The sequence below is a fragment of the Natator depressus genome, chromosome 3 (assembly GCF_965152275.1).
Source record: "Natator depressus isolate rNatDep1 chromosome 3, rNatDep2.hap1, whole genome shotgun sequence".
Taxonomy (NCBI): Eukaryota; Metazoa; Chordata; order Testudines; family Cheloniidae; genus Natator; species Natator depressus.
In genome coordinates this window covers 199416045-199441311 of record NC_134236.1, presented here as the reverse complement: position 1 = coordinate 199441311, position 25267 = coordinate 199416045, and the positions used below count along the sequence as shown (strand labels likewise).

The window sequence follows — 25267 nt, the reverse complement described above, 5'->3', positions numbered from 1 at the left end:
GATCCCTCTGGTTTATAGTTTCAGTTCTCTAAGGTTTCTCTTTCTTATCTGGTGTTCTTCAATCAGCCTGTGTGTCGCCGCCCTCTGTGATTGAGTGCAGGGAGCAAACGGGTGCCCCTGCACTCTGATCACTCAGGCGTTAATGACCTGACAGAGGTCATTAGACAGCCAGGCTGGCTGGATGGATGGGATAAGGAGCCAATTAGCTCATCAGCCCAAGGGAGATAAAGAGGCAGGAAGTCCCAAAATGGGAGAGAAGGGTTTAGGGCTAGTTAAGCCCAGTAACACAGAGGCCTCTTGGAAGGGAGACATCTGTTCCCCTCAGGTTTTGGGGGAGAGGGCCAAAAAACACTGTTGGTGCTGTCAATAGACTGTTGCATGGAGGTTGTTGTGGAAATGGTGGAGGGAATTTAAAATAAAAGGATATGGTGAAGGTACAACCATAGGAGTCTGTGTAATTTCTGTGGGGAGAAGGCAGGAGGCGAGCCATGCTCCATGACATGCTGAGGCTTGTCAGCTGGACTGCCCCAGTGGTGGCAATTGAGAGACACACAGGGGAGGCCTCAGGGATTATTGGGTGTCCAGACGATGGAGCAGACTCCGCAGCGGTTGGTGGGCCAGCAGAAGAAGCTGCAACAGAGCATGCAATCTTTCCAACAGTCACACCAGCTGGAGAGAAAATCCCTGCTGGCCTGGCAAGCAGTGCCATAGAGGAGCTTACAGGAATTTATCAGGGAGCAAGGACAAGTACAGCAGTTACTCCTGGTGAGTCCCAGTATGGGGAATGGAAACCGGACCCCTGTGTAAAATGGGGCCTGCTGATGACCCCGAAGCTTTTCTAGTGACATTTGAGAGGGTAGCAATGGGAGCTGGCTGAGACAGAGGAATGTGGGCCCTCTGGTTTGAACACTGTTTTTGCGGCGGTTCTATTCTTGGCTTCTCCATTGACTTGCTCTGCAACTTGGGTCAAGGCACTCAATCTCTTTGTGCTTCAGTTTTCCCCTCTGTAAAATAGGGATAATAATGCTTACCCCACCTTTGCAAGGCTCTTCGAACTCTACAGAAGAAAAGTCTCTATATAAAGTATTGTTATTGGCAGTCTCCTATATATATATATGTTCTTTGTGGAGAATATGCCAATGCAGTCATCCTCTGGCTAAGGATATCCAGGGAAAAAATAGATCTGCTTTAACACAGTGAGAGTGCTTGAAAAGAAACAGTTGCTTTATTGCGATGTTGACTTTGCCATGGTAAACTGCTGCATTTTCATTTTCCTATATTTATTGTGTTGAAGAGTTTACATCCCAGTAAAGTAAATATTTCCTTTTAAAGGTCACCCATTGTATTTCTCCCTCTTCAGGGACATATGACGGTTCACTTAGAGCTTCAGAATAACTCCACATAGATAAAACATTATAGCTACCTGATTCTTTATTACATCTGAACTTTACCTGTAATATAATAAATGCAGTGTTCAAACTGAAGTAGACAATGTGTTCTCCTCAGTGAGTTTCTTTATTACTTTCTCTTTAACCCTCAGTTTCCTACTGTTCTTCTGTATTGGAAATACAGCATCTGGTATCAGTGGGCAAAATATTAATCTAAATTGTAGGAGAATAATTGCTTCCATAAATCAAATCTGCAGTGTCTAGTGAAGCTGAAGGGATTTTACCTCCCATCAGTGTTTATTTTAGCTTAAACTGGGTTAAGCACCCGACTCCCTTTGAATTTCAGTGGGTGTTGGGTATCTAACTAAAGAATCCCATCCCCAATGTATACTATCCCCCATGCTTAAGGAAGATTATTGCAAAGATATGGGCAATAACCAGTATCAACTGCAAAATCTACCCACTTTCAGCCTGCATCTAGACAAATTATGCAGTTTACCATACTGTGTGCCTATGAGTAACTTGTATTGATTCCTGGGCATGGTTTTCTATAAATGAAGTTGAATCAGCACCGCAGTAGGGCACTCATGTTTATGACTAAAACATGATGTAAAATGGCTTGCCTGTAAGAGGGCTTTGTGGTGTTTCTCACTCCATTCTAAATGCTTTACCAAAAAAAACCAGTTTCAATCAACTTGTCAAGTTTAATCATTTGCTACAAAACACCTCTGCAGTTATAACCTCTGACATTTTCTAGGCTGATGTAAAATGGGATGAATCTATCCCTAAATGTAAACATGGTGGGATATATTAATCAGAAACTATAATTCTAAGGGTAAGTCACAAGGGCTCCATATCTTTCTACTTCTCATCACCGTCCAAACTTACTGGTCATTCGTGATCATTAAGTGCTGTAATCAAGAGCCAGGTTGTGGGGAGAGATGTCTACTGCAGAACTAATTTACTTGTGCAATGTTTAGAAACTATGGTGATTCATAAATACTATCATTATTTTTTTATTAATTGCACAAGAACTCAGCTCAGCATTAGTCTGCTCAGGCTTCATTTACCACCTAGTTTACACTGCGTATGCTCAGAGGTTTAAAACCAATCCCTTATTAGCATTGCATCGTCTTATTTATCTAGCATCTCCCATGCTAGGAATACAATGTCAATAGCAATGTAGCACTGATAGGTCATCTAGTCCAGTCCCCCCATGCTGAGACAGGACTAAGTATTACCTAGACCATCCCTTATCCCCTTACTATTTAGACTATCCATACACCAAATAGGTAGAAAGCAGATTCTAGTTTCTTCTTCACCCACTCATATGAACGTTCAAATCATATCACTTCCTAGGCTGTGTCTAAATTAACTTTTCCCCTCCCCTAAAATTCACTTGTGCAACTCCACCAATGCTAGTGTAGACCAAGATGCAGGCAGCTGCGAGTATTTTAAGCACTGGGTCACTTAAGAGCAGATATAGACAACATGGTGGCTAGAATTCCCAGCTCCTTGTCTCCACTAGTGCTCCCCCCGTGGCTAACACTGTTAGCAACGATGAGAAATTCTAGAGTAGGAACCCTAGGGTAAGCAAGGCTCTGAGATCCAGTGCCCTCCACTGAAATAGCACAAGAGCCCACTGATGTTCACGTCATGGGTTAATGATTCTCCAAAGCTGATTGGCAGCAAGCCAGCTGGAGACAAGCCACAAAGAGCTATAAAGATCAGTGCATGTCTTGAAAGTAATACACGTTGAGGGTGCACTGCCCTTACTCAGGAGGGAAGGCTCTCCCTGCATTACCTAGCTTCTTGCGGTGACAGGGTGAGGTATTTGAAAATGCTGAAACAAACCATGGGGCAGATAGTCAGCTAATGTAAACGGACATAGCCCCACTGAAATCAATGGAACTAGGGCTGATGGGAAGTGTGGGGGGGGGAGGAGAAGAAGTGGAGTACAGTTCTACTAAGGGACCCCAAAACATCTGTGTAAATAAAGTAAAAGGGGAAGGGTGGGGCCCCAAGACCATAACATACCACGGCCCCAAATTTTTCTCACCAGGCATGGAACCAAGCCAGCTTATACCAGTTGAGGACCTGGCCCCAAGTTTGTAAAGAATATCACACATTTGTATAGCAGCTGAGTAAATCAGGCAGGGAAAATAAGGAGGGGCTGTAAGTGAGAACTGGTTCTTCCCCAAGGTCCCCTATTGCATCAACCCGTACTGAGCGCCCCCCCCCCGCCCACAATGAAGAGAGAAGCTTCCAGTGCATGTTCAGATCATGACTAGGGCCAACAGGCCAGTTAGAGAATCCCTATTCCAAGCCCTCTGTGGCACTGAAAATCCCAGAAATGCTTTCTGGCTTTTGTACCCCTGATTGTTCTACAGGCCTGATCTCATGGCCCATTGACTTCAGTGGCTTTAGGTCCGATCTTTAGTGTCAAGTAGAGCTTGTTGGGAAATTTCTGATGGAACAGTGTTCCGCTAGAAAATGCAATTTCATCACAATCTAAATGTTTAGCAGGAACCTTGGTTTCAATGAAACTGTCTATGGAAAGAGTAAAAAAATGAATCATTCTAACTTTCTCATTTCATTCCTGTAATGCTGAAACTTTTCATTTTGACTATCATTTTGATTCATTTAGACTTTTTTACATCATATAATACAGTATTAAAATTAATATTTTATATTTGTACATACTGAATATCTATAGCATTTAATATTTTACATTATATTACAGTGTTTCCATACGATGTGTTTGCCATTTCGAAACACAACACATTCAATGGTTCTGAATTGGAATGTTCATTCCATGGACAATTTCAAAATTTTGGCGGCTTGTTCTGATTTGGGCAAACAAATTTTGACATATTGGAATTTCCCATGAATGGAAATTCCGTTCTCTGATCAGCTTTAGTGCCAAGCCAAACAGTGAGCTGTGCCCCAGGTACATGGTGAGGAAGGAGTCAAGGAGCAGGTCTACGCTACAGCTGGGATCGATGCTCTGAGATTGATCTGCTGGCAGTCGATTTAGCGGGTCTAAAGTCTTGCCAAATCAACTGCAGATTGCTCTCCAGTTGACCCCTGTACTCTACCCCCGACAAGAAGGGTAAGGTAAGTCGATGGGAGATTTTCTCCCGTCGACCCCCGGTGGTGTATACCCCGCGGTAATTCGACCTAAGGTGCGTCAACTCCAGCCATGTTATTCATGTAGCTGGAGTTGCGTAGCGTAGGTCAACTTACCGTGGTCATGTAGACATAGCCAAGGAGTCCTCCACTTAGGCTGCAGAGCAGCTGTTTTATGGAGGATCTTCAACCTCCCCTGACCACTTGCTTATCTGCCTCACTCCCAAATAACCCCTGCATGTGGCTGTTCAGGGAGTGACTCCTCATGGCACTGCACTCTAGGCACACAGCCCATTCAAATCCAGTGCTGTGGAATCACAGTGGTTCTGCCTCCAGGAGAACCCATGTGGGCCGGGGCTGGATTGGCCCCTACAAGAACAATAGGATTTCTTCAGTCACTCTCACAGTGTTCTTCTTTGGAAGCAGAAGGATCCCTGATGTGTCTCTGCCATGGAGCTCCTAATCCCTGGAGTGCTTCCTATTTTTGGGGTGAAACCTGCTGACTGCTGACAGTGAGCATCCCAAAAGTGTCTGATGTCAAACTGAATATTCACCGTGCCATTAAGCCAGGCATTTGCATCAATCAGCTGAGCCCACAGACACATTTCTTGCCATTGAGCCTTAATGGTGTGAATTGCCCAGCCATCCAACACACCAGGTAGAACTGCCTACCCCAGCTGCTACTCCAGGGTATATTGGGAACTTCTAAATTTGATGTGAGCCATCACAGGATGTTAGCCTCTCTCAGACAGGGGTGTTGCGATGTATTCAGCGTTTGAGATTGATGTAAACAGAATGCTGTGCCAGTTGCTTGGGGGCTGGCTTTTCAGTCTCCTCTTTGAGATGGATTTCTTCCTGCTTTAGACTGAAAAGAAGCAAGACAACCTCAAGTGAGAGCACAGCTAATGTAAAAGCATGAAGGTCATACATTTCCCTCCTTATATAACAACAATCCTTTGTAGAAGCTGCAGAGGATACGTAAGCAGCTGTCTGATTTTCTTACATATTCGTAAGCAGATAGAGCTTGATTCTAGCAGCAAATATCCTTTGCCGCCTGATCCCTGGAAGGCTATGGCTCCTCGCTCAGTGGAAGTTGATTTATGCAGAGGAAAGGCCGTCCCATTACAAAAGAGTTTCTGGGAAAGAAAGTGGGGGGGGGGGGGGGAAGGACTAGATAGATGAATATGAAAGGACGTCTAATCCAAACCAGAGTTTAACTCACTGCCATATATTGGCTGATTGCTACTTAGACAGTTTTGGGTGGTTGGTTTGTTGCATTCTGCTGAAATGGGAGTCAACAGCTGGGTCAGCATCTAGCCAACGACCTTTTGTTTGGCTTTAATTAATCGGCATATGTTAGCAAAGCAAACACCAGTGTTGCCCTCCATGGGGCACTGCTATTGTTGTACAGAGTTCCTTCCTCCCAATGCTAATTCGTACACCTGCCTGGCTGTTGTCCCATATAGATGAAGCAAATGCTCCGCTTGGTGCAGAGGAAGTGGTGTGATTCTTCTGAGTGTGGGTCAGCAGGTGTGATTCTTCTGAGTGGGAGTCAGCAGGCAGGGAACCCCCCAGGGGAGGCTTCTGTGTCCCCATGTGCACTACAGGGGCTCAGTCTGTGTGAGCTTAGAGGAGTTTGCGCTGGGTGACCTATCCATGTCTCTGTGAATCAAGCAGGCACACTTCCTCTCCTCAGCAGCTTAAAAGGTGCATTTCTAGCACAGGCTCATAGCCTGGGAAGGGGGTGAGCATCCCATCTGCTCCTGTACTCCCTGTTTGCAGACCCTGTGATCTGGGGCCTTATGGTCCACTTCTGCCGTCCTTAATCTGTGCTCCTACTGGCTTCAGTAAGAGTATCGTCTGAGCAAGGACTGAGCCCGCCTTAAATACATAATAGCTAGTTTTTATAGACAGATGCTATAGTTTATTTGCTGTCAACTCCTAGGGCCAAAGGCTGCCCTGACTCGTCTTTTCCATTAAAGTGGCACAAGGTGTAAAGCCAGTGCAGAATATTAGGACCCATTAGGAAAGGAATAGATAATATATAAATCCATGGTACACCCACATCTTGAATACTGTGTGCAGCTATGGTCACCAAATCTCAAAAAAGATGTATTGGAATTGGAAAAAGAACAGAGACGGGCAACAAAAAAGATGAGGGGGATGGAACAGCTTCCATGTGAGGAGAGATTAAAAAGATAGGGACTGTTCATCTTAGAAAAGAGACGACTGAGGCAAGGTATGATAGAGTTCTATAAAATCGTTCATGGTGTGGAGAAAGTGAATTTACCCCTTCACATAACACAAGAACCAGGGGTCACCCAATGAAATTAATAGGCAGCAGGTTGAAAACAAACATAAGGAAGTACTTCGTCACACAACACACAGTCAATTTATGGCACTCATTGCCAGGGGATGTTGTGTAGGCCAAAAGAAGAATGGAGTTCAAAAAAGAATTAGGTAAGTTCCTGGAGGATAGGTCCATCAATGGCTATTAGCCAAGACGGTCAGGGATGCAACCCCATGCTCTGGGTGACCCTAAACTTCTGATTGCTGGAAGCTGGGACTGGATGGCAGGGGATGGATCACTCAATAAATTGCCCTGTTCTGTTCGCTTCTTCTGAAGCTTTGGGCACTGGCCATTGGATACTGGTCTAGATGGACTATTGGTCTGACCCAGTATGGCCATCCTTATGTTATGTTATTATGTAATTGAATAAAATGGCCAGTGCTTCATAGCAGTTATTCGCAGCCCTCTGCCTCTCCTTCCAGCTGGATTAGTTCTTCCTCTAAGCGATAAACCCTCGCTGAGCACTAATTTTCAACGTGTCATGCTTCAATCAGGCAGAGAAATAAAACAGTGATGGTGTTCTACAGACTTCAGAGGTGGTGGATGGCCCCACTTTTCCTTTTCAAGTCAACAATAGAAGCCACGTTGTGTCTTTTGGTTTATAATAAAAGCTAATATCTTCCTAAACTAGATTCAATGGATGGGGTCTGATCTCAGGTACAGGTGAGTTCAGTGGATTTACTCTGGATTTAGACAAGAGTAATCAAGATCAGAATCTGGCCCCTCTAGAAGCAATGATAGAAAAGATGAACTGGGTGATATAGTACAACCCCCTGCCAGGCCTTTAAAAATGTATCCAGTGTAGTTTTGACTGGCTCAGGTTTCTGAGATGGAGTTTCTGGGCCAAATCCTCAGCTGGTGAAAATCAATCAGGCTCCATTATCTGCAAGCTACTATGGCACGACACAGATTTACAGCTTAACTAAGGATCTGGCTCTCTGTCAGATACTCCTTCCCTGTCCTAAAAGGCAAATAAAGGCAAATATACCTAGGGCAGGTCTACACTACAGCCTAAGTCGATATAATTTACTTCGCTCCTAGGTGTGAAAAAGTCTCCCCTCCCCCCATGAGCTATGCAAGTTTCACGCTGTCCACACCGGCACTATGTTGGTGAGAGACGCTCTTCCGCCGACATAGCTTCCGCTTCTCACTGAGGTGGAGTAATTATGCTGACCGGAGCGCTCTCTCTCCTGTCAGCATAGCATGCTTTCACCAGAAGAAGTAGCTGCACCGATGTAGCACTGTAGTGTAGACTTGCCCTTACTTGCAAGCAAGTATGGGGCAAAACCCTAGAGCTGAACCCTTTCAACTTCAGAGAAGTTTGAATGCAGCTCAAGCCCATGTCTACTTACAAGTCATCCCTGCTGATTCTATAAGGGTTTGGTGCTTAATGGCAGTTGAAGTGTGCTAGGTAGAAAATACAAATGAATTAATTTCTCTGCAGGGAAGGCAGCGAGGATCCATCCATGCTCCTATACAAGAGAGTGACTAATAGCCCAGGAATAGAACATCACCTTGAACAATCCACGAGCACTCTTTCATTTGTAAGAATCACCAGCCCTGATGAAAGATTGCTGGCGAGAGCACTCATATGAAAGCATTTGAGGGGATTGACATTTAAGCACAAATCTGCAGAGTGCAGCAAGTTTAACCCCAGTGTTTAACCCCCAATTTGCTGTCTTGCAGGCTCACGGGCAGAACAAACACAAATCCTTGGTCTGAAGCCTCGACAGACACACTCACAGCTAAAATGGCAGAAGAACTTGATATGCGCAATGAGTTGGAAGAAATGCAGCGGCGTGCTGACCAGCTGGCGGATGAGGTAAGACCAATGGCAAACGAGGAGGGTGGAAACACTTGAGGTTCTTCTTGCTGTCCACAGGCTACATCCAGAAATGTGCACAGCTGTAGCAAAACATACGTCTGGCACCATATCCTGTAGGTCAACAGGCTTAGGATATCGGAACACGAAAAAAATCCCAGCATCAAGGGTCCCTCCTTGAAAATGCCCTGCCACCCATCTACCCTTGTTTAAACCAAGGGTTGGTTAGCTCAAGTGGTCCAGCAGATCTCAACTGCCAGGGTATTGGCGGTGGAAAAAATGGAAGTGATACTTGAGTGAGGTAAGGCAGAGTTAGGATCTAAGGGTATGTCTACATTGAAAAGAAAAACCTGCAGCACCGAGACTCAGGGCTCAGGTCAACTGACTCAGGCTTGCAGGGCTAAAAATAGCAGTGTAGACATTTGGCCTTGGGCTGAAGCCCAGGCTTTGAAACCTGGCAAGGGCAGAAGGTCTCAGAGCCCAGGTCCCACCTTTAGATGGGGAAGGAGGGCAAGGCCAGGGCTATCCTCTCCTTATGGGAGCATTCATCACTGCCAACAGTGCTACTGCTAGAGAGTGCTAGCTGCAGAATTCTGGCTACCTCCCAGGCCAGAGTGCCTGGAGAAACGCCGTCTTCCCTCCTTGCATTCCCATGCTGGGATAGCTGTAATCTGGCTATTAGAGGGTGGGGAAAGAAGCACTCAAAGACTTCTACATGAGGCTATTCATGACTTTTATACATGCCTGCAGACCAGTGATGGAAATGGCATTTGCCAAATCTAACTTGCTTTTCTCCTGTTTTTTTTCCAGTCACTTGAAAGCACCCGTCGTATGCTGCAGCTTGTTGAAGAGGTAAGAACTTACACTTTACCCTCCCTTCCTTTGTAGATAGAGGTATGGGAAAGCCTGACACAAGCAAAGGCCTGAGCCACTTGCCAATATTCACACACCAAGGGCATCTCCATAGGTTTTTGTGTCCATCAAAAATGGGGCATTTTCAAAAGGTGTTCCTGGGAATTAGTCTAGACAAGATGTGGTGTAGCCATTGATAAAGTTGATCAAGCAGTTGAAAGACTCAACTGAACTGCAGGATAACTACTATAGTTAATGGGGAACTGTATTCAGTCCATATTTTAATTTTGGTTGAATTGAAATATTCAAGATAAAGCAATGAAACGCCCTTTGTACATGACCTCTGGTTGGTCACCGTGGGCCCGATACCCACAGTGGCATTAAGCTGCAGGAAGCCGATAAACTCCACAGAAGTCAATGGGGAGAAATGCAATGGTGTGACTGGCTCCTTATCTATCTGTTCATCCATTTCGGGTCTTTATAGAGCCTCAGTCACCACAGAATCTAGGCAATGCTTCTTTATCTTCTCTTGGAATGTTGTTAACAGAGGATGTTAGGGTTCATGAAAGATGGCAGATTGAGAACCCAGGAGACAGAAGGCCTCTGATCATCCACAGCACTGGGAGTGAGAGTGGAAGTTTGCTCAGTCTACCCTGCTAATATGCCTCAATCCTCACCAGGTGGGGACTTTCTGGGAGGGAAAGGGTAGTTCACTCGGGTGCCAATTCATCCTAATCGTGGTGGAGGATTTTATAATCTGGGACATTGGATTCATACCACCAGCCAGCCATCAGGTCCCCTGGTCACCTGATGTATAATTTCAAACACGGCTGTTAGACTTTGTTTATGGCCCTCAGACATTAATAAGTCATCAACTTTGACATGCTTATTATTGCAGGACACCTTCGACCCCCATGCCTGCTTTGCATCGACAACAGTGGAGTTCCAAGCAAACACAAAGGGAAAGAAATAGCCTTGAGTCACACGTTTATAAGGTGGCATAAGCTCCAGCCTTCATTTCCTACCCTCATTGAAATCAGTGGTGGTTTGCCTGTGACTTCAGCTCAAATGGAGTTGGGCCTTATATTGTGGAGTCCGACACCTATTGATCAGTAAACACCACAACTGTAATTCTCCGCCCACCTACTTCAGCTCTCTCTCTCTCTCTCTCGGTTTGTTCCTTCACAATTCAAGAAGGCTTTTCTCTCCCCTATCCTGAAACAACCCCACCGTAACCCATTTACCTGTCCCTCTACCACCTCCTCCCTCCACCACTTCACTCAGTGAACATGCCTTATGCAATCGATCCTTCGCCTTCCTCTTCTCTAGTTCTACCCTTGAGTCTCTCCATTCTTATTTCCAACCTTTCTACTCTACTTAAACGAGTCTTGCAAACACAGAATAACAGACAGGGCCTACACCAAAGAGCTTAAATAGCCTAGACAACAAAGGGCACAGAGATAGCAAGTGACTTGTCCCAGTCAGTAAGTATCATACCTGTGTCTCTTGAATCCCAATCCAGTGAATGCCACTGGAATGCAAATATTAAATAACAGTAATTGATCTCCATGGGAAAAAGACTGGGAATACTGAGTTTGCTGATCAGTCCATATAGGAGCCCAGCACTTCCTGGGAAGAGCTCAGCAGATCACAGGATCTGGCTTTTATTCGTCTTATACAGGAGCTTCCCATTCAGTCAAAGAACTTTCTAAATATAGCACTGGTTAGTCTGAAACATCAGGAGAAATCTCTCACAGTGATCTGAGCATCATTTCCATTAAGGTGACTACAGAAGGCCTTTCAGATTTCCTACCACAGTCTAACAGTGGCACTCTGCTTGATACCAGCTGCCAACTAGACATCGAGCCATTGATCACTACCCGTTGAGCCCAACGATCTAGCCAACTTTCTATCCACCATGAAGTCCATTCATCCAATCCATACATCTTTAACTTGCTGGCAAAAATACTGCGGGAGACTGTATCAAAAGCTTTGCTAAAGTCAAGATATATCACGTCCTCCGCTTTCCCCATAGCCACAGAGCCAGTTATCTCATCATAGAAGGCTATCAGGTTGGTCAGGCATGACTTGCCATTGGTGAATCCATGTTGACTGTTCCTGATCACCTTCCTCTTCAAGTGCTTCAAAATGGATTCCTTGAGGAAATGCTCCATGATTTTTCCGAGGACAGAGGTGAGGCTGACTGGTCTGTAGCTCCCCGGATTCTCCTTCTTCCCTTTTTTAAAGATGGGCACTATATTTGCCTTTTCCCAATCATCTGGGACCTCCCCCGATTGCCTGGAGTTTTCAAAGACAATGGCCAATGGTTCTGTAATCACATCAGCCAACTCCCTCAGCACCCTTGGATGCATTGCATCCAGCCCCTTGGACTTGTGCATGTCCAGCTTTTCTAAATAGTCCTTAAACTGTTCTTTCACCACGGAGGGCTGCTCACCTCCTCCCCATACTGTGCTGCCCAGTGCAGTAGTCTGGGTGCTCTCACCTTGTCTGTGAAGACTGAGGCAAAAAAAGCATTGAGTGCTTCAGTTTTCTCCACATCATCTGTCACTAGGCTGCCTCCCCCATTCAGTAAGGGTCCCACACTTTCCCTGACCTTCTGCTTGTTGCTAACATACTTGTAGAAACCCTTCTTGTTACCTTCACATCCCTTGCTAGCTGCGATTCCAATTGTGCTTTGGCCTTCCTGATTACACCCCTGCATGCTCAAGAAATATTTTTATACTCCTCCCTAGTTATCTGTCCAAGTTTCCACTTCTTGTAAGCTTCCTTTTTGTGTTTAAGCTAACCGAAGATTTCTCTGTTAAGCCAAGCTGGTTGCCTGGCATATTTGCTATTCTTTCTGAACATCAGGATGGTTCATTCCTGTGCCCTCAATAAGGCTTCTTTAAAATACAGTCAGCTCTCCTGGACTCCTTTCCCCCTCATATTAGCCTCCCAGGGGATCCTGTCCATCAGTTTCCTGAGGGAGTTAATGTCTGCTTTTCTATAGTCCAGGGTCTGTATTCTGCTGCTCTCCTTTCTTCCTTTTGTCAGGATCCTGAACTTGACCATCTCATGGTCACTGCTGCCCAGGTTGCCACCCAATTCCACTTCCCCTACCAATTATTCCATGTTTGTAAGCAGCAGGTCAAGAGGAGCACGGCCCCTAGTTGGTTCCTCCAGCAGGTGCACCAGAAAGTTGTCCCCAACACTCTCCAAAAACTTCCTGGATTGTCTGTGCACTGCTGTATTGCTTTCCCAGCAGATGTACGGGTGATTGAGGTCCCCCATGAGAACCAGGGCCTGTGATCTGGGAACTTCTGTTAGGTGTCTGAAGAAAGCCTCATCTACCTCATCCTGCTGGTCTGGTGGCCTATAGCAGACGCTCACCATAACACCATCCTTGTTGCTCTCACCTCTAAACTTAAACCAAGGACTCTCAACAGGCTTTTCTTATGCAGACATAAGAGCTGCTTTGTAAACCCCAAACCAAATGGGGCTGTTTTCTCATGTTATTATAAGATTTGGTTTTACATTTAAGCTCATTGACATTTCAGAATGGAAACTGTAAAGTATAACTGTTTCATTGGATAATGCTATGATGCCATTTCAAGCTGGATGCTTAGTGTAGGGTCACTATTTTAGCTGACTTTCATGTACATTAACGTGCCCTCATCTGTAATAGGGAAATGTTTCCCCATGATATCGCTCTTTCATTCTGAATGTTCCTCAGTGGTAGCCTAACAAGCACCACATAAAATAACATTCTGGACAATGTAGGGCCTGATCCATTGCAAGAATCCCTTTGATTTCACTGGGCTTTGGATTGGGCCTCTAGTCAAGAAAGAGTTTTACTTAGTTAATGTATCTCTGTGGAAGCAAGTTATCTGCCCCAAAATGAAGCTGGATCCTAAAGGATTAGATAGCATGCCTTGTCGCAATAGACTCAAGGAGCTCAATCTATTTAGCTTAACAAAGAGAAGGTTAAGGGAAGTGACTTGATTACAGCCTAAAAGTACCTACATAGAGAACAAATATTGAATAATGGGCTCCTCAGTCTATCAAGAGAAAGGTCTAACATGATCCAGTGGCTGGAAGCTGAAGCTAGACAAATTCAGACTAGAAATAAGGTGTAAATTTTTTATGATGAGTAATGAACCACTGGAGCAACTTACCAAGGGTCATGATGGATTCTCCACCACTGATTATTTTTACATATTTTTCAAAATTGGACATTTCTCTAAAAGATCTGCCCTAGGAGTTATTTTGGAGAAGTTCTCTGGCCTGAGTTACACAGGAGGTCAGACTAGATGATCACAGCGGTCCCTCAGGCCTTGGAATCGATGAATTTTCGTGTCAACTGTAAGTGTTCAGGGCCAAATCCTTTGGTGGTGTAAATTGGCATTGCTGCCTTGAAGTCACTGGAGCTATATCGGTTTCTGCCAGCTGAGGATCCAGCCCACAGACTTCAGTAGAACTACATTGACTTATACCAGCTGATGTTCTGGACTATCAGGTGAATTCTAGTAGTGAGAGAATGGATTAATTCCTTTACTCAGACCTGGAAAGACAATACTGTACTGCATAGAGCTACTGCTATCTCGAAAAAGGGTCTGAGGAAATATACTATAATGCATGACTACGAAATGCTTTGTTAGCCAGACTTTTGTCTTTAGGGTATTGACACTTCCCTTTAGTGTCTTTGTGAACTGCTAGCAATGTCAGCCTGTCCTGGTAGATAATTGTCTGCATTAATTTATTCAGAATAAAGTCTATAAGCCATATTGATTGAAGTAGAATTCTTTATTTAACTGGGTGTTTATGTCTGCTATAGTATTTGGTCATGATCAAGCATATATTTGTTTTTCAATGTACCTACTGAAACATATGGAAAACATTTCCTGTATTTCTGATTCACTTGCTGATATATTTTCTGGGCTAGATTTCCTCAGTGCCTGGCACCTTATGTTGTCCTCTGCACCTGTGCAAAGGAGAAGTGTGTGTAGACCTCTACTATATCAGAAAAGGTCCTTTTTACAGCCACTTAGCACAGGTGTGAATGTCTGCACAAAGTGGAAAGCAAGGAAGAATCAGGGCCACTCTGTTTCTGAAACGATTGATGGGGCTTTTGAGTCGTTTTACATTGTCCTTCCCAGTTTCATTCCCTCCTTGGGAAATTAAGCCATATAATGATAATACTTAGCAGTTATATACCAATGCATTTCACCTTCAAAGTGCTGTGGAAACTTCAATGGAAGTCTTTCCATTGACTTCAATGGGCTTTGACTCAGACTGTAATAAAAAGCTATTGTTAACATTACAAAAGATAGAGGGTAGTGTATGTCATAGTCACTGACAGGGTCAAATTCTGCTCTTGGTTACACTGATTTCATTGAAGTTATGCCAGGTTTACAATGATCTATCCAAGAGCAGAATTTGACCCATAGAATTTAAAATCATACGCCACTCCAGATTATACTTTTCTAATCAGGAAATAGATCCAGCAAAACATTTAAGCATGTGCCTCACTTTAAGCAATGGATTGATTCACATGCTTAAAGTTAAGCACATGTTTAAATTCTTTGCTGAATGAGCACCTTTATGAAAAGACTACTTCATTAGTACTCAGAATGCTGGAGCTTAGTAGTACTGAATAATGGAAGAATAAGAACTTATTGCTCTTATACATTTTTTGTTTTCTATTTGTTTCTATTCTATTAATGCAATTAATGTCTAACTAATCAGTCACCAGTTCAAATTCAGCTCAAGTGCTTGATGACATAGTTTTTCCATTCAAAAAACTCTAATTGGCTTCCATAGAAGTTCCATTTGTGAAAGGGACTTTGGTCAATACCATCTGATGGCTGTTCGGCGGTTTATGTGAAATGTGTGGGTGGTGTCAGGCCTGTCCTTAGTGGATATATGTCCACATCACAATAAATACTATGGCAATTTGCACTAATTGGCATCTTGGCATTCCCAGCATAGGCCAAAGACTGTATGGTCATGGACACTGAACTACTCATTTCTAGAGTTAGGGCTGAGAAATGTATTGAAGAGATTATCCTTCTGCTGCCCATGATGTACCTGTCTTGTGGCTAAACAAAGGATTGCAGCCTCCAGACCCACCAGTTCAATACCTTACAAAAGCCCTAGAGTCTCTGATTTATTTTTCTGAAGACCAGACATATAAAACATTCAGGTTTTAATAATGCCATGGCAAAGCATGTTGGTCCAAATGCTCTTCTCAGGTACAATGGGAAAACAAAGGTAGTCCAAGTATTACCGAGAAGAGACAGTTGCATATTTTAACTAGTTAGCCCAGATTTGGAAAACCTGGTTTCATGATACTTCAACAAAAGGAGACCCATGCACATTGTAGTGTCCTGTGTGTAGGCTATACCTCTCTGGTCTGAGATACTTCAAGAATCTGATCCTGCATTTATCAAGAAACTAAATCTCCTGTGGGATTTTCAACAGCACTCCACACTGGCTGCCCTCTGCTCCCGCTAACGTGAATGCTAGTGTTCGTTCTTCTAAATCAAGGAGGGTTTCACGTTTTCACATGAATCCTCAGTTTGCCGAGACAGAGGGCCAGATTTTCAAAGACGCTCATCTGCATTTTGGCACCAAAATCAATGAGCCTGTCTCCAAAAAAGAACCTCAGCCCGTTGGGGACACACTGGCCATTGGCCGGAGATGTCTGTCACAAACCGACACTGTCACAGGGTCTGTCCGTGCTGCAAGCCGGAATGTGAGTACAGCACCTGTCGACCTAGCCAAGCTTGCTTTAATCGAGCTCACTCATGTACCGGCAGCAGCATGGGGCTTCCGCACTGGTTGTATCCAAGACCTTGGGTAATTACTGAAGTGACTAGCCCATACTGAAGCCTGTGCTGCTCTTGGTCTGTGAGCTAGCTAGAGTGAAGGGAGCGCATTTATGACGACATGTGCTGCAGTCACACCCTGTGGCATAGGCACACCCACAGCATCACACTGTGAGGAGCTGGGTGAAAATCTGGCTCTTCTTTAAGTCCCTGTAAGGGAGCTGAGCTCGTTTGAAAATGTGGGCCTAGCCGTTTAGCCTTGTCTGCGGGGGGACAGCTGAAAACAAATGATAAAAGAATGTTAGGGTATGAGTAGATGATCACCTAGCACCTGATCCAGTTCCCATCTAAACCTGCGGGAACCTTCCTCTTAGTTTCAGTGGGCTTTGCATCAGGCCCAGAATACACACAAATATATCCACTGTGCATGCGTTTAATAAATTCTTGGTTGATCACATCTGTATTAACCCTGTGGCAGCCTGTGGAACAGGCCTCCTTGGTAATAAACACGGACTAAATTCTGCTTGATCAACAGAAATGGCAGCTAAGGTCAGGTAGGCAGAAGAAAGTTGCACTCATTTTCCTCAGATGGACTTGTCACCAAAGGCAAATCATGGAGTCTTTCTCCAGGCGCAACTCCCAGGCACGCTACTGGTCTCACCTGAGTAGGTCAGCCCCTGCAGATGGTATTTGGCAAGGATGTTTTTCACTGCATTTGGCATTTCTAAGCCTGGCAGTGGCTGGCTTTGCTGAAAACGGACACCACTTGTCACGCCACAAAACAGCGGGGTTTACAAGACAACTGCACGCCCTGGGGGTCCAGCATGTGGAGGGGCCCCATGTCAGAGTATAAATGACATCAGTGAGCCAGAGAACAGGGGCATAGGGCAGCAGCAAACGTCCACCTCACTGGTGCCTGCAAACGGACTTGAAATGAATTGCTGCAGGAAGGAGGGGAGGATGGAGAGGAGGCATAGGGCTGGCCCCTCCTCTCTCCAGCCTCACCCGCTCTTGGTAGGAAAGGAAAGGAGGAGGGGGGAAAAAAGGCAACTCACAGATCTGATGGCCCCCAACCACCTGCTGGCTACAGTGGAGTTGGCAGTTAGGGTCAGCACGAGAGGTCCTCTCATCGCTTGTGAGGGGCCTGAGTGGAGGGGATGGGCCATGGCCTCTGAGCGATCCTTGAGTGTCAGACACTCAGTCACGTAGCTGAGCCAATGCGCTGAATGTGCAGCCAGACTGCCTAGGGCTGCTCAGCACTGAGGGAGGGTGGACCAAGCCGCTGACATCCCAAGAGGCAGCAAGGACATCATTGTGACCAGGAGCTGATAGTGGCAAAAAAGCAGTTGGGAAGAAGTCTCTGTCTGGGGATATTAAATGTTGGTGGACTGAGCCCTTAGGTAGCCTCAGGGAGGGAGGATGGTGGTGTGGCTGAGACACAAAACTAGGAGGTTCCATTCCTAGCAGCTGCCGCAGAGTTCCCGGGCAAGGAATTCAATCTCCTTATACTGCTGCACAATGGAGGTAATAATCCTTATCTCCCTCACAGCAGTATTGTGATACTCAGTTAATAGATACCGGGAAGGCAGTTAAACTGTGCAGAAAATAGTTGCGTGGGGCCCCTTGCTGGAAGCCCTTATTTCCCGGCAATGTGTCAATATTACCATGTAGGGCCATAAAGAACTTGGTTCCTCTGCTCTTGAACTGTAACAGGCATGAGCATTTTCAGACCCGCAGTTATATGCAATGACTATTATTGCACTGAGCAGAAAGAGTCTAGCCTATCCTTAGTAATTAAAAAAATGCCTTTCTGGTCTATGGTATAGTTTAGTGTTGAAAAACCAACAATATAATTTATCTCCTTCCAAATCAATGACAATAATGGCAAATGCCGTGTTTGTAAAGGGCACGTTGCCATCTGTACACTTAGCGGGATTTTTAAAAGGGCTTTAAAATTGGCCTAACTGTTCCCATGGAGGTCTGGACCCAAAGCCCACTGAGGTTAACAGGAGACTTTCCATTTCTCCAATAAGATTTGGATCAGCCCCTACATCTGTTAAACCTTTGTACCAAAAAATGATTCATACAGGCAGTCCTCGACTTTACGACATTCGAGTTACGATGAATGGCACGTACGTTTATAAATTGTGATTGTGTTTCGATTTTACAACGCCGGTTTCGACTTTAGAATGCTCGATCCGACATTATTCCTTTGGGAAATTCGAGTGACGACGTTTTCGACTTAAAATGCGATTTTCAGGAACCAACTGCGTCGTAAGTCTGAGGACTGCCTGTTTTCATCTTGAGTATTAACCAGCTTTATGAAAGGTTTCCTAATATATAGTGAGGGAGAGTAATATGTCTTGATGGCCTCATACAGTTGCTTCCACTCCTCATACTTTACCAGTATTTATTCATGTGCAAGATGTTTTCCTTTGGAATTTCTCTCGGGGAATGAATGCACGTTTACAACATGTACCTGGCCTCCTGTGGAACCTGAAGATTAATCCTTCTGTTAAGAAAATGGCTGTTGTCTAAAATGTTAATTTCCAAATGCAGCCCTGGAATTTTCCATTTTTTTGTAGTAGGTCTGTACCCCAGTGAGTACTACATGGGTTATGGCGCCATGGAGAATGCTCAGTTTCCATTACTGTATTCATTCACATGAAGGCTTCCAATTATTCAACTAGCCCCTTATGGCCTTACCATACCTTTCACTGTTTTTCCTTTGTCTTCCTAAATCTCAAATCTAGGGTTATTTGTTCCCTCACTGATCTCTCTCTCTTTCTCTCTCTCTCTCTCTCTCTTCTCATTTTGCTTCCATTACTGGAATGTAGAGTAAAGATGCTGGTATCAGGACTTTGGTTATGTTGGATGAGCAAGGAGGTAAGTTCAAATTGCTTCAGTCAAAAAATAAAAGCACTCTCAGAGAAGTGTATTAATTATGTGCAATTATAAATAATCACTAATGCTCTTAAAACACACTTGTGTGCATTTGTGTATGAGGTGAGATCTGCCATAGTCTCACTGTCTCTAACCTCTTTCTGTAATAAAGTGACCTACGATAAGCATATGGGGGGGGCTATTTTGCCTTTGATCTCTGTGTATATGGCACCCATTCATGTAAAGGGACCTGTTCCAACACCCATTGAAGTCAATGAAAATCTTTCAATGGGCTTTGGATCATGCCGTAATATCACACAAATGCGGGAGAATGTGTCCCTGAATACTTTGTTTAAAATACAGTACCATTTATGCAGGCACTGTATGATTTTTCCCTTTCTAGCTATGATTCAAGAGCAGGCAGCAATCCCAAACAACAGAGAAAAATAAAAGAGAGATGCATCAGATGCACTCTTCCATCATTCCCAGGGCAGAGCTCTGACTGAAGGCAATGAGAGTTCTGCATGAAAAGTGATGGCAAAATATAGCTCAGTATGATGTACAGTATAGAAGCTTATAGGCTTAAAAGGGAGCTCAGTGTGCGGCTCTGATATGGGCAAAACCAGAGTTGGATGTGTTTAATATAAACATGGGGAAAATGACACTGTTTGCCCATTGTAATCCTGATGACCAGTAAATGGAATGTTTTCAATAAAATTAAGAAGCATCCATTTTGCTGCAGTCCCACAGTAGCAACAAAATGGTATCTCCAAAAAGAAATTCCCCGATGTACTGTTAATTCCTGTGGCCCTATCTCATACCAGCCTCCCCTGTGAGGCTTCGGTACATCTTTGAATAGAACAGAACATGAAACATTAGTGGAGAATGTTTTCTAGACACTTGACAACACTATGCTACAGAAAAAAGCATCCGGAACAATCTTGCATTATTAAGGAATGGAGTAGATAACATAACAGCCCTTTTCTTCTGTAATTTTTTTTTCTTTTATGATGTTAAAATGAATGCAACATTATAGTGGAATCTAAATGGAAAGTATTTTTCCCTCCTCGCTTTTTTTTTTTTTTTAAGAGCAAAACCTCATGTATTTGATCAGTGAGTCACCATGAAATTACCATCTTATTAAGTCTAAAAAGGGAATTTTCAGTTCTGGGTCCCAGGATGTACAGTGCCACTTCTGTGTAACATTGGCAACTCCTGGTAATAAGGCAGTTCTTTCACTGTGGAATTCTGATGCCTGGGGAAGCTGCTCTGTATCACAAATGAATGAAAGGAGGAGCTTCTTGACAGAGCTGTTGCCAGTATTTCTCTTTAAAGCGAAACGTGGGAATGTGCTTATGATATTATGCCAAAGATCACAAGGAAGTGAGAGGTTTGGGACCAGATCCTAATGGATCTGGGCCAATTTACGCCGGCTTTGTGGTTGTTGCCTTGTGTCACTTTTTTGCTAACAGTCTAACAAAGGCTTTTAACCCATAATATAAACATTGTTTAAGCTCCTCAGCTAATAACAGGCTATTTCTGATCATGCCTTCCTTGTGCATCCAAAACTCTCAATTGAAGTCAAAGGGGCTATAGGTGTGACTGTAGCAGGCAGGAGTTGGCACTGCAAATACATGTCTAGAGCCCGATACCACATTCCATGGGCGCTGAAAACACCTCTTGGCATTACTTGCATAAGCAAAACAAGCCAGATTTGGCCCATAACCATTATGTATACCTGCTTGTCAAAGCCACAGTTCAGGCCTTTCATGTTTGACCTGCAATAGCTGATAAGTAAAGCAGTGTGAAATATCTGAAACCAAAATGAAAACTTCTGAAACACACCCACTTTTGTGTTTCATTCCAAACTCCAAACTAACTGTACTGGAAAGTGTACTATGGTTCATGGCCTTTTAGAATGAATCTGAGCCTTGTTTTATAGCTTTTTGCATCGAAACCAGACAAAACTCATTGGAGTTTCATTTGCTTTGGGGTTTCACTAAATTCTACTTTAGACACCAGTAAAATCCAGAATAATAAATTACAGAATCATATCCTAGGAAAAACATATTTCAAAGTAAGGGATACGTTCTCCTCTCCCGCCATGCACAGAGCTCCTGCCAACATTCATAACGGGAGTGTCAGGAATGAATCAAAGAGAGAATACTTCCTAAGCCTGTTTTCTTTTAGTACAGAATTCACCTCTCTGTATCGGGCAGCACAAAGTCTATGCACCATTTAAGTCCAATTTCAGCCCAATTTTGAGGGCTTGGGTGGAACTTAAGTGGTTCATAAGCCATATGTAGAGTTTCACCCTTAAAGCATTAGATAAATCATTTTTTCACATATGATTTTTATTGGAATCAAGTTTGCGCAGCTTTAACTTTTCATGCATAATACCAGCAAAGAGACTTTGAGGTCTCAGAAATCAAAGATTAGCTGTGTCAAAACAGATACAGTATCTGCATAAGTAACATGTATCCTTTATGATGCATAGAAACGAACTGCACTTTTAAAATAAATCAATAAGCACAAATATCGTGAGTGAAAGCCTGTAAATATCCAAGTGAGTCTATCCTTGCAATTCTCATTCCAGTCAATCGAGACCCTACTGCAGTGCTAAAACATCCACAGACTGGTTAGGAAATTTACAGATGCTCTTTCTCTCTCCATGAATGGATCTTAAATGTTCAAGGGCAGTTAATTAAAGTTGTGCCACACATGAGAACACAGACTAGAATCAGGCTGGGAATTTCAAAATGGTTTAGGGGAATTAGGAGCCTATCTCGCATTACATTTCAATAGGATTTTGGTGCCTAACAACCTTCAGGGCCCTTGAAAACCTCAACCTATGTCCATAAGGCCTTATCTGAAAAGCTCAATGGGATTTTTCCACTGACTCTGCTAACTGCTAAAGCAGCACGTTATAATCTAACTGCTATTTTCCATTCACCATATTTTTGTCTCTTGAATATTCTTTGTTCTCAGACCTCTGTCATTTAGGGTCAGATCCTGAAAAGCCTTATACATACAAACAGTCCTTAGTCATGTGTGTAGTCCCATTGGCCGCTCACTTGAGCAAGGATTACATACATAAGGGTTGCAGGATTGGGCCATTTGACCACTTTATAATCCAGGAATCTCAGTACTAAATTCCCATTGAACATACATGGACATTGTATGATCAGGTATGCAGCCAGTCAATACAACTGGAAAGACTCAGACAACATAAAAGCTTCCTTAAAATGGTTATGGTCGTGTTTTAAGTGCTTCAGTAAATTACTCTGTTAATTTTCGATTACAGCTTTCTCAGGTAAAAGAGACTGGTCATGTTGCAAACCAAATATTGTAATCATGGCACTATGTTAAATGCGTTTTCATTATGTTTGTGTCATTTTTAGCAGTGTGTTGTTCTAATAATAATTGCTGCAACTTGTTTTTTAAATTGTGATATACTTATTATGTGTAATTGGGCAAAATATACCTAGGATGGCTTTTCAAACCCTACAGTTACTGCAGTGTGGGTAACTCATGGATGTCTCAGCAGATTATCAGATGAATGAAAGCATTCGTTAACACAGCTGTGTGATCTTTTTTCAGCTGACCTGACGGCATAAGTTACTTAAGATTATTAGGTGCCATCTAGACAAAGAACATTACATTGACCTTTCCAATGGGTGGCTAACAGTATAGCTAATCTTTCCAACCACTCAACCCCCTTTGGGTTTTTCTGTTTGTAGGTTTTCTAGACAACGTGTTTGCTTTGATGTTGTAGACACCTTACTAGAGACATTCTTCTGAGCCAACTTCAGTTTCAATAGCACAGAGCAGAACTCACTTTCTGGCACCTGTAAGCAAATGTCTTTGAGATCATCACTACAGAGGAAAGAGGCCAATGCATCTTTTTAATAGTAGGTATTTAGATGGTTTTCTGGGTAAAAACCAGTTTGGCTAGCTCCTCTTGGCTGGAAGAGTTCAGTCTAGTCTGCAGGCCAGGAGGCTGCATAGTACATTGTATCGCCGCAGCCAGCTGCTGCCAGGCGGGCCATCACCATGCCCTTTGTTATAATAGGTCCCCCAGGGAATGTGACTGCCGTGAGAACTAGGGGCCTGGTCCAATGCCCACTGAAGTCAGCGAAATCTTTCCAATGATCTGAAAGGCCTTTAGATCAGGCCCTAATAGATTCAGAGAGATACTTGGTCCCCAAAACTCCCGAGGGGCCAGACATTCTCTCCAAAGCCATTGGGATTCGCTTCAGTTAGGAATAAGTAGAAACTGCCCCTCCCCAGGAGAAATCCACTGAAAGATGCTTAAAGGGAGAGGAGGTTCCCTTTCTGGAGATTTCTTTCCAGTCATTCCTCCCCTCTATGGAATATGCTGCAGGCCCCATCCACAAGCTCCAAGGATCCTTAAAGGTCCCTCACCCACCCACACAGCTGCCCCATGGTTTAACTGCAGCTCTGGGTCTCCAGCAGCCCACCCACCTTGGCTGTGTGACTCCAATGGAGCTGCTTGACAGAGCTCCCACCACCAGCACTTGCTTCGTCCACCCCTTAAAGGGGCATGCCCAGTGTGAGAGGAGAGGGGTGGGATATAACATGGCCTGAGATTACATCATCTTCTTCCCTGAGCTCCAAAGGGTTCCTGGGGAATGATGCACATTCTGCTCCTTCCCCCACTCCCCCACCCTGCCCACTCTCCCCTAGCAGGTCCTAGTGCATTCTGCAGGGTATGGAGGGACAGCAGACACTGCAGTAAATGTGAATGGACCTCCTTTTGCATATATTGAGATTTCTGCATGTAGGGTTCCCTCTGCGCATAGGCCTAGGTGAGGTGACAACCTCAGAGTTTGGCCCATTGACTTCAGTGAAGATTGCAGACTCTCTGTGCTTCCCAGGGTCAAGCCACAGGTTACTACATTGTTTTGCTCATGTTGTAGATCTTACCAAGGAAAAAGCAGAGGAAATGCACTCTTGTGTTGTCCTTGCAGGGTGTTAAATACATGCTTAATATGCTTCTTAAGATTTTGTTTTTACAAACCAAACTCCATCAGAAAGTACAAAATTACATCTGCAATCAATGGGAGTTAGGCACCTGAATACCGCTGAGGAGATGGGCTGAAGTGATTAAGCTGCCTAAGTCCTATTTTCAGAAGTAACTTATGGGCAGGCATTTAGGCAGATAGGCGGCTAGTAAGATTTTCAAAAGCACCTAGGTACCTAAGTCCCCTGGGTCATGACTCATGAGTAAGCTGCCACGGTGCTTTTGAAAATCCCTCTAGGCACCTGTCTGAATATAGAGGCACCCAAAATACCTTTTAAAAACCTGGCCCTAAATCACGTGAAAATGGGACTCAGGTTATTAAGTCACTTAAGTGCTTTTGAAAATATTCCCTATGCAGCCCAAGCCAGATCCCCCAACCCACAAATGGAAGCTTCCTTATTTGTCAAACCATTAAAATATTGTATGTAAGCCTTAAACTCCAAATCTGTGGTGCAATAATGGATTGTTTGTGCAATGACAGTAGCTGTCATTCGTTAACTATTTCTCCAACAGATGCTAACTTTAAAAATATGTTAAAATGCAGCTGTATTTATAGGGCGATTGTTCAAAACCAGTTTGATATCACTCCTCACAATTTAAGCTGACAATGCGCGATGGGGCTATGAAGTGAAGAGAGTGCCCTTTCTCACCCAGGAGCACCACACTTGGATAGCATCCTCAGACAGGGCTATCTCAGCCCTACCATCCTTGACGGTGGGTGCGGTGATACACTTGCATGGTATGCTGCAGAAGGAAATAGCAGGCTTGGTTCTGCTTCTGCTGAAGCCAGGGAAAGTTTTCCCATTTACTTCAGCGAAAGCAGGATGTACCATTCAGGAGGAAGGCCTGGGTTTCAGACACAAAGGTTTCACCCGAGACAAGACAGATGAAGCCTACGTCTCTCATTTGTCAGCCACTAGGAAGGCACTGCCCCGGTAAAGGAAGCCAAGCCTTCTCTGCCACTGCAGCCAC

The 25267-nt window shown here is 44.0% G+C and overlaps 1 protein-coding gene across 2 annotated transcripts in view; it reads left to right on the top strand.

Annotated features, from left to right (window-relative positions):
- SNAP25 (synaptosome associated protein 25) overlaps positions 1–25267 on the top strand; it is a 93624-nt gene that overhangs the window by 47936 nt on the left and 20421 nt on the right. For both annotated transcript variants that reach the window (XM_074949656.1, XM_074949655.1), the window contains exons 2-4: positions 8554–8689; positions 9500–9541; positions 19206–19254. In XM_074949656.1, the coding sequence (XP_074805757.1) occupies positions 8618–8689; positions 9500–9541; positions 19206–19254 (163 nt within the window). In that variant the 5' untranslated portion in view covers positions 8554–8617. The remainder of the gene's footprint in view (positions 1–8553; positions 8690–9499; positions 9542–19205; positions 19255–25267) is intronic.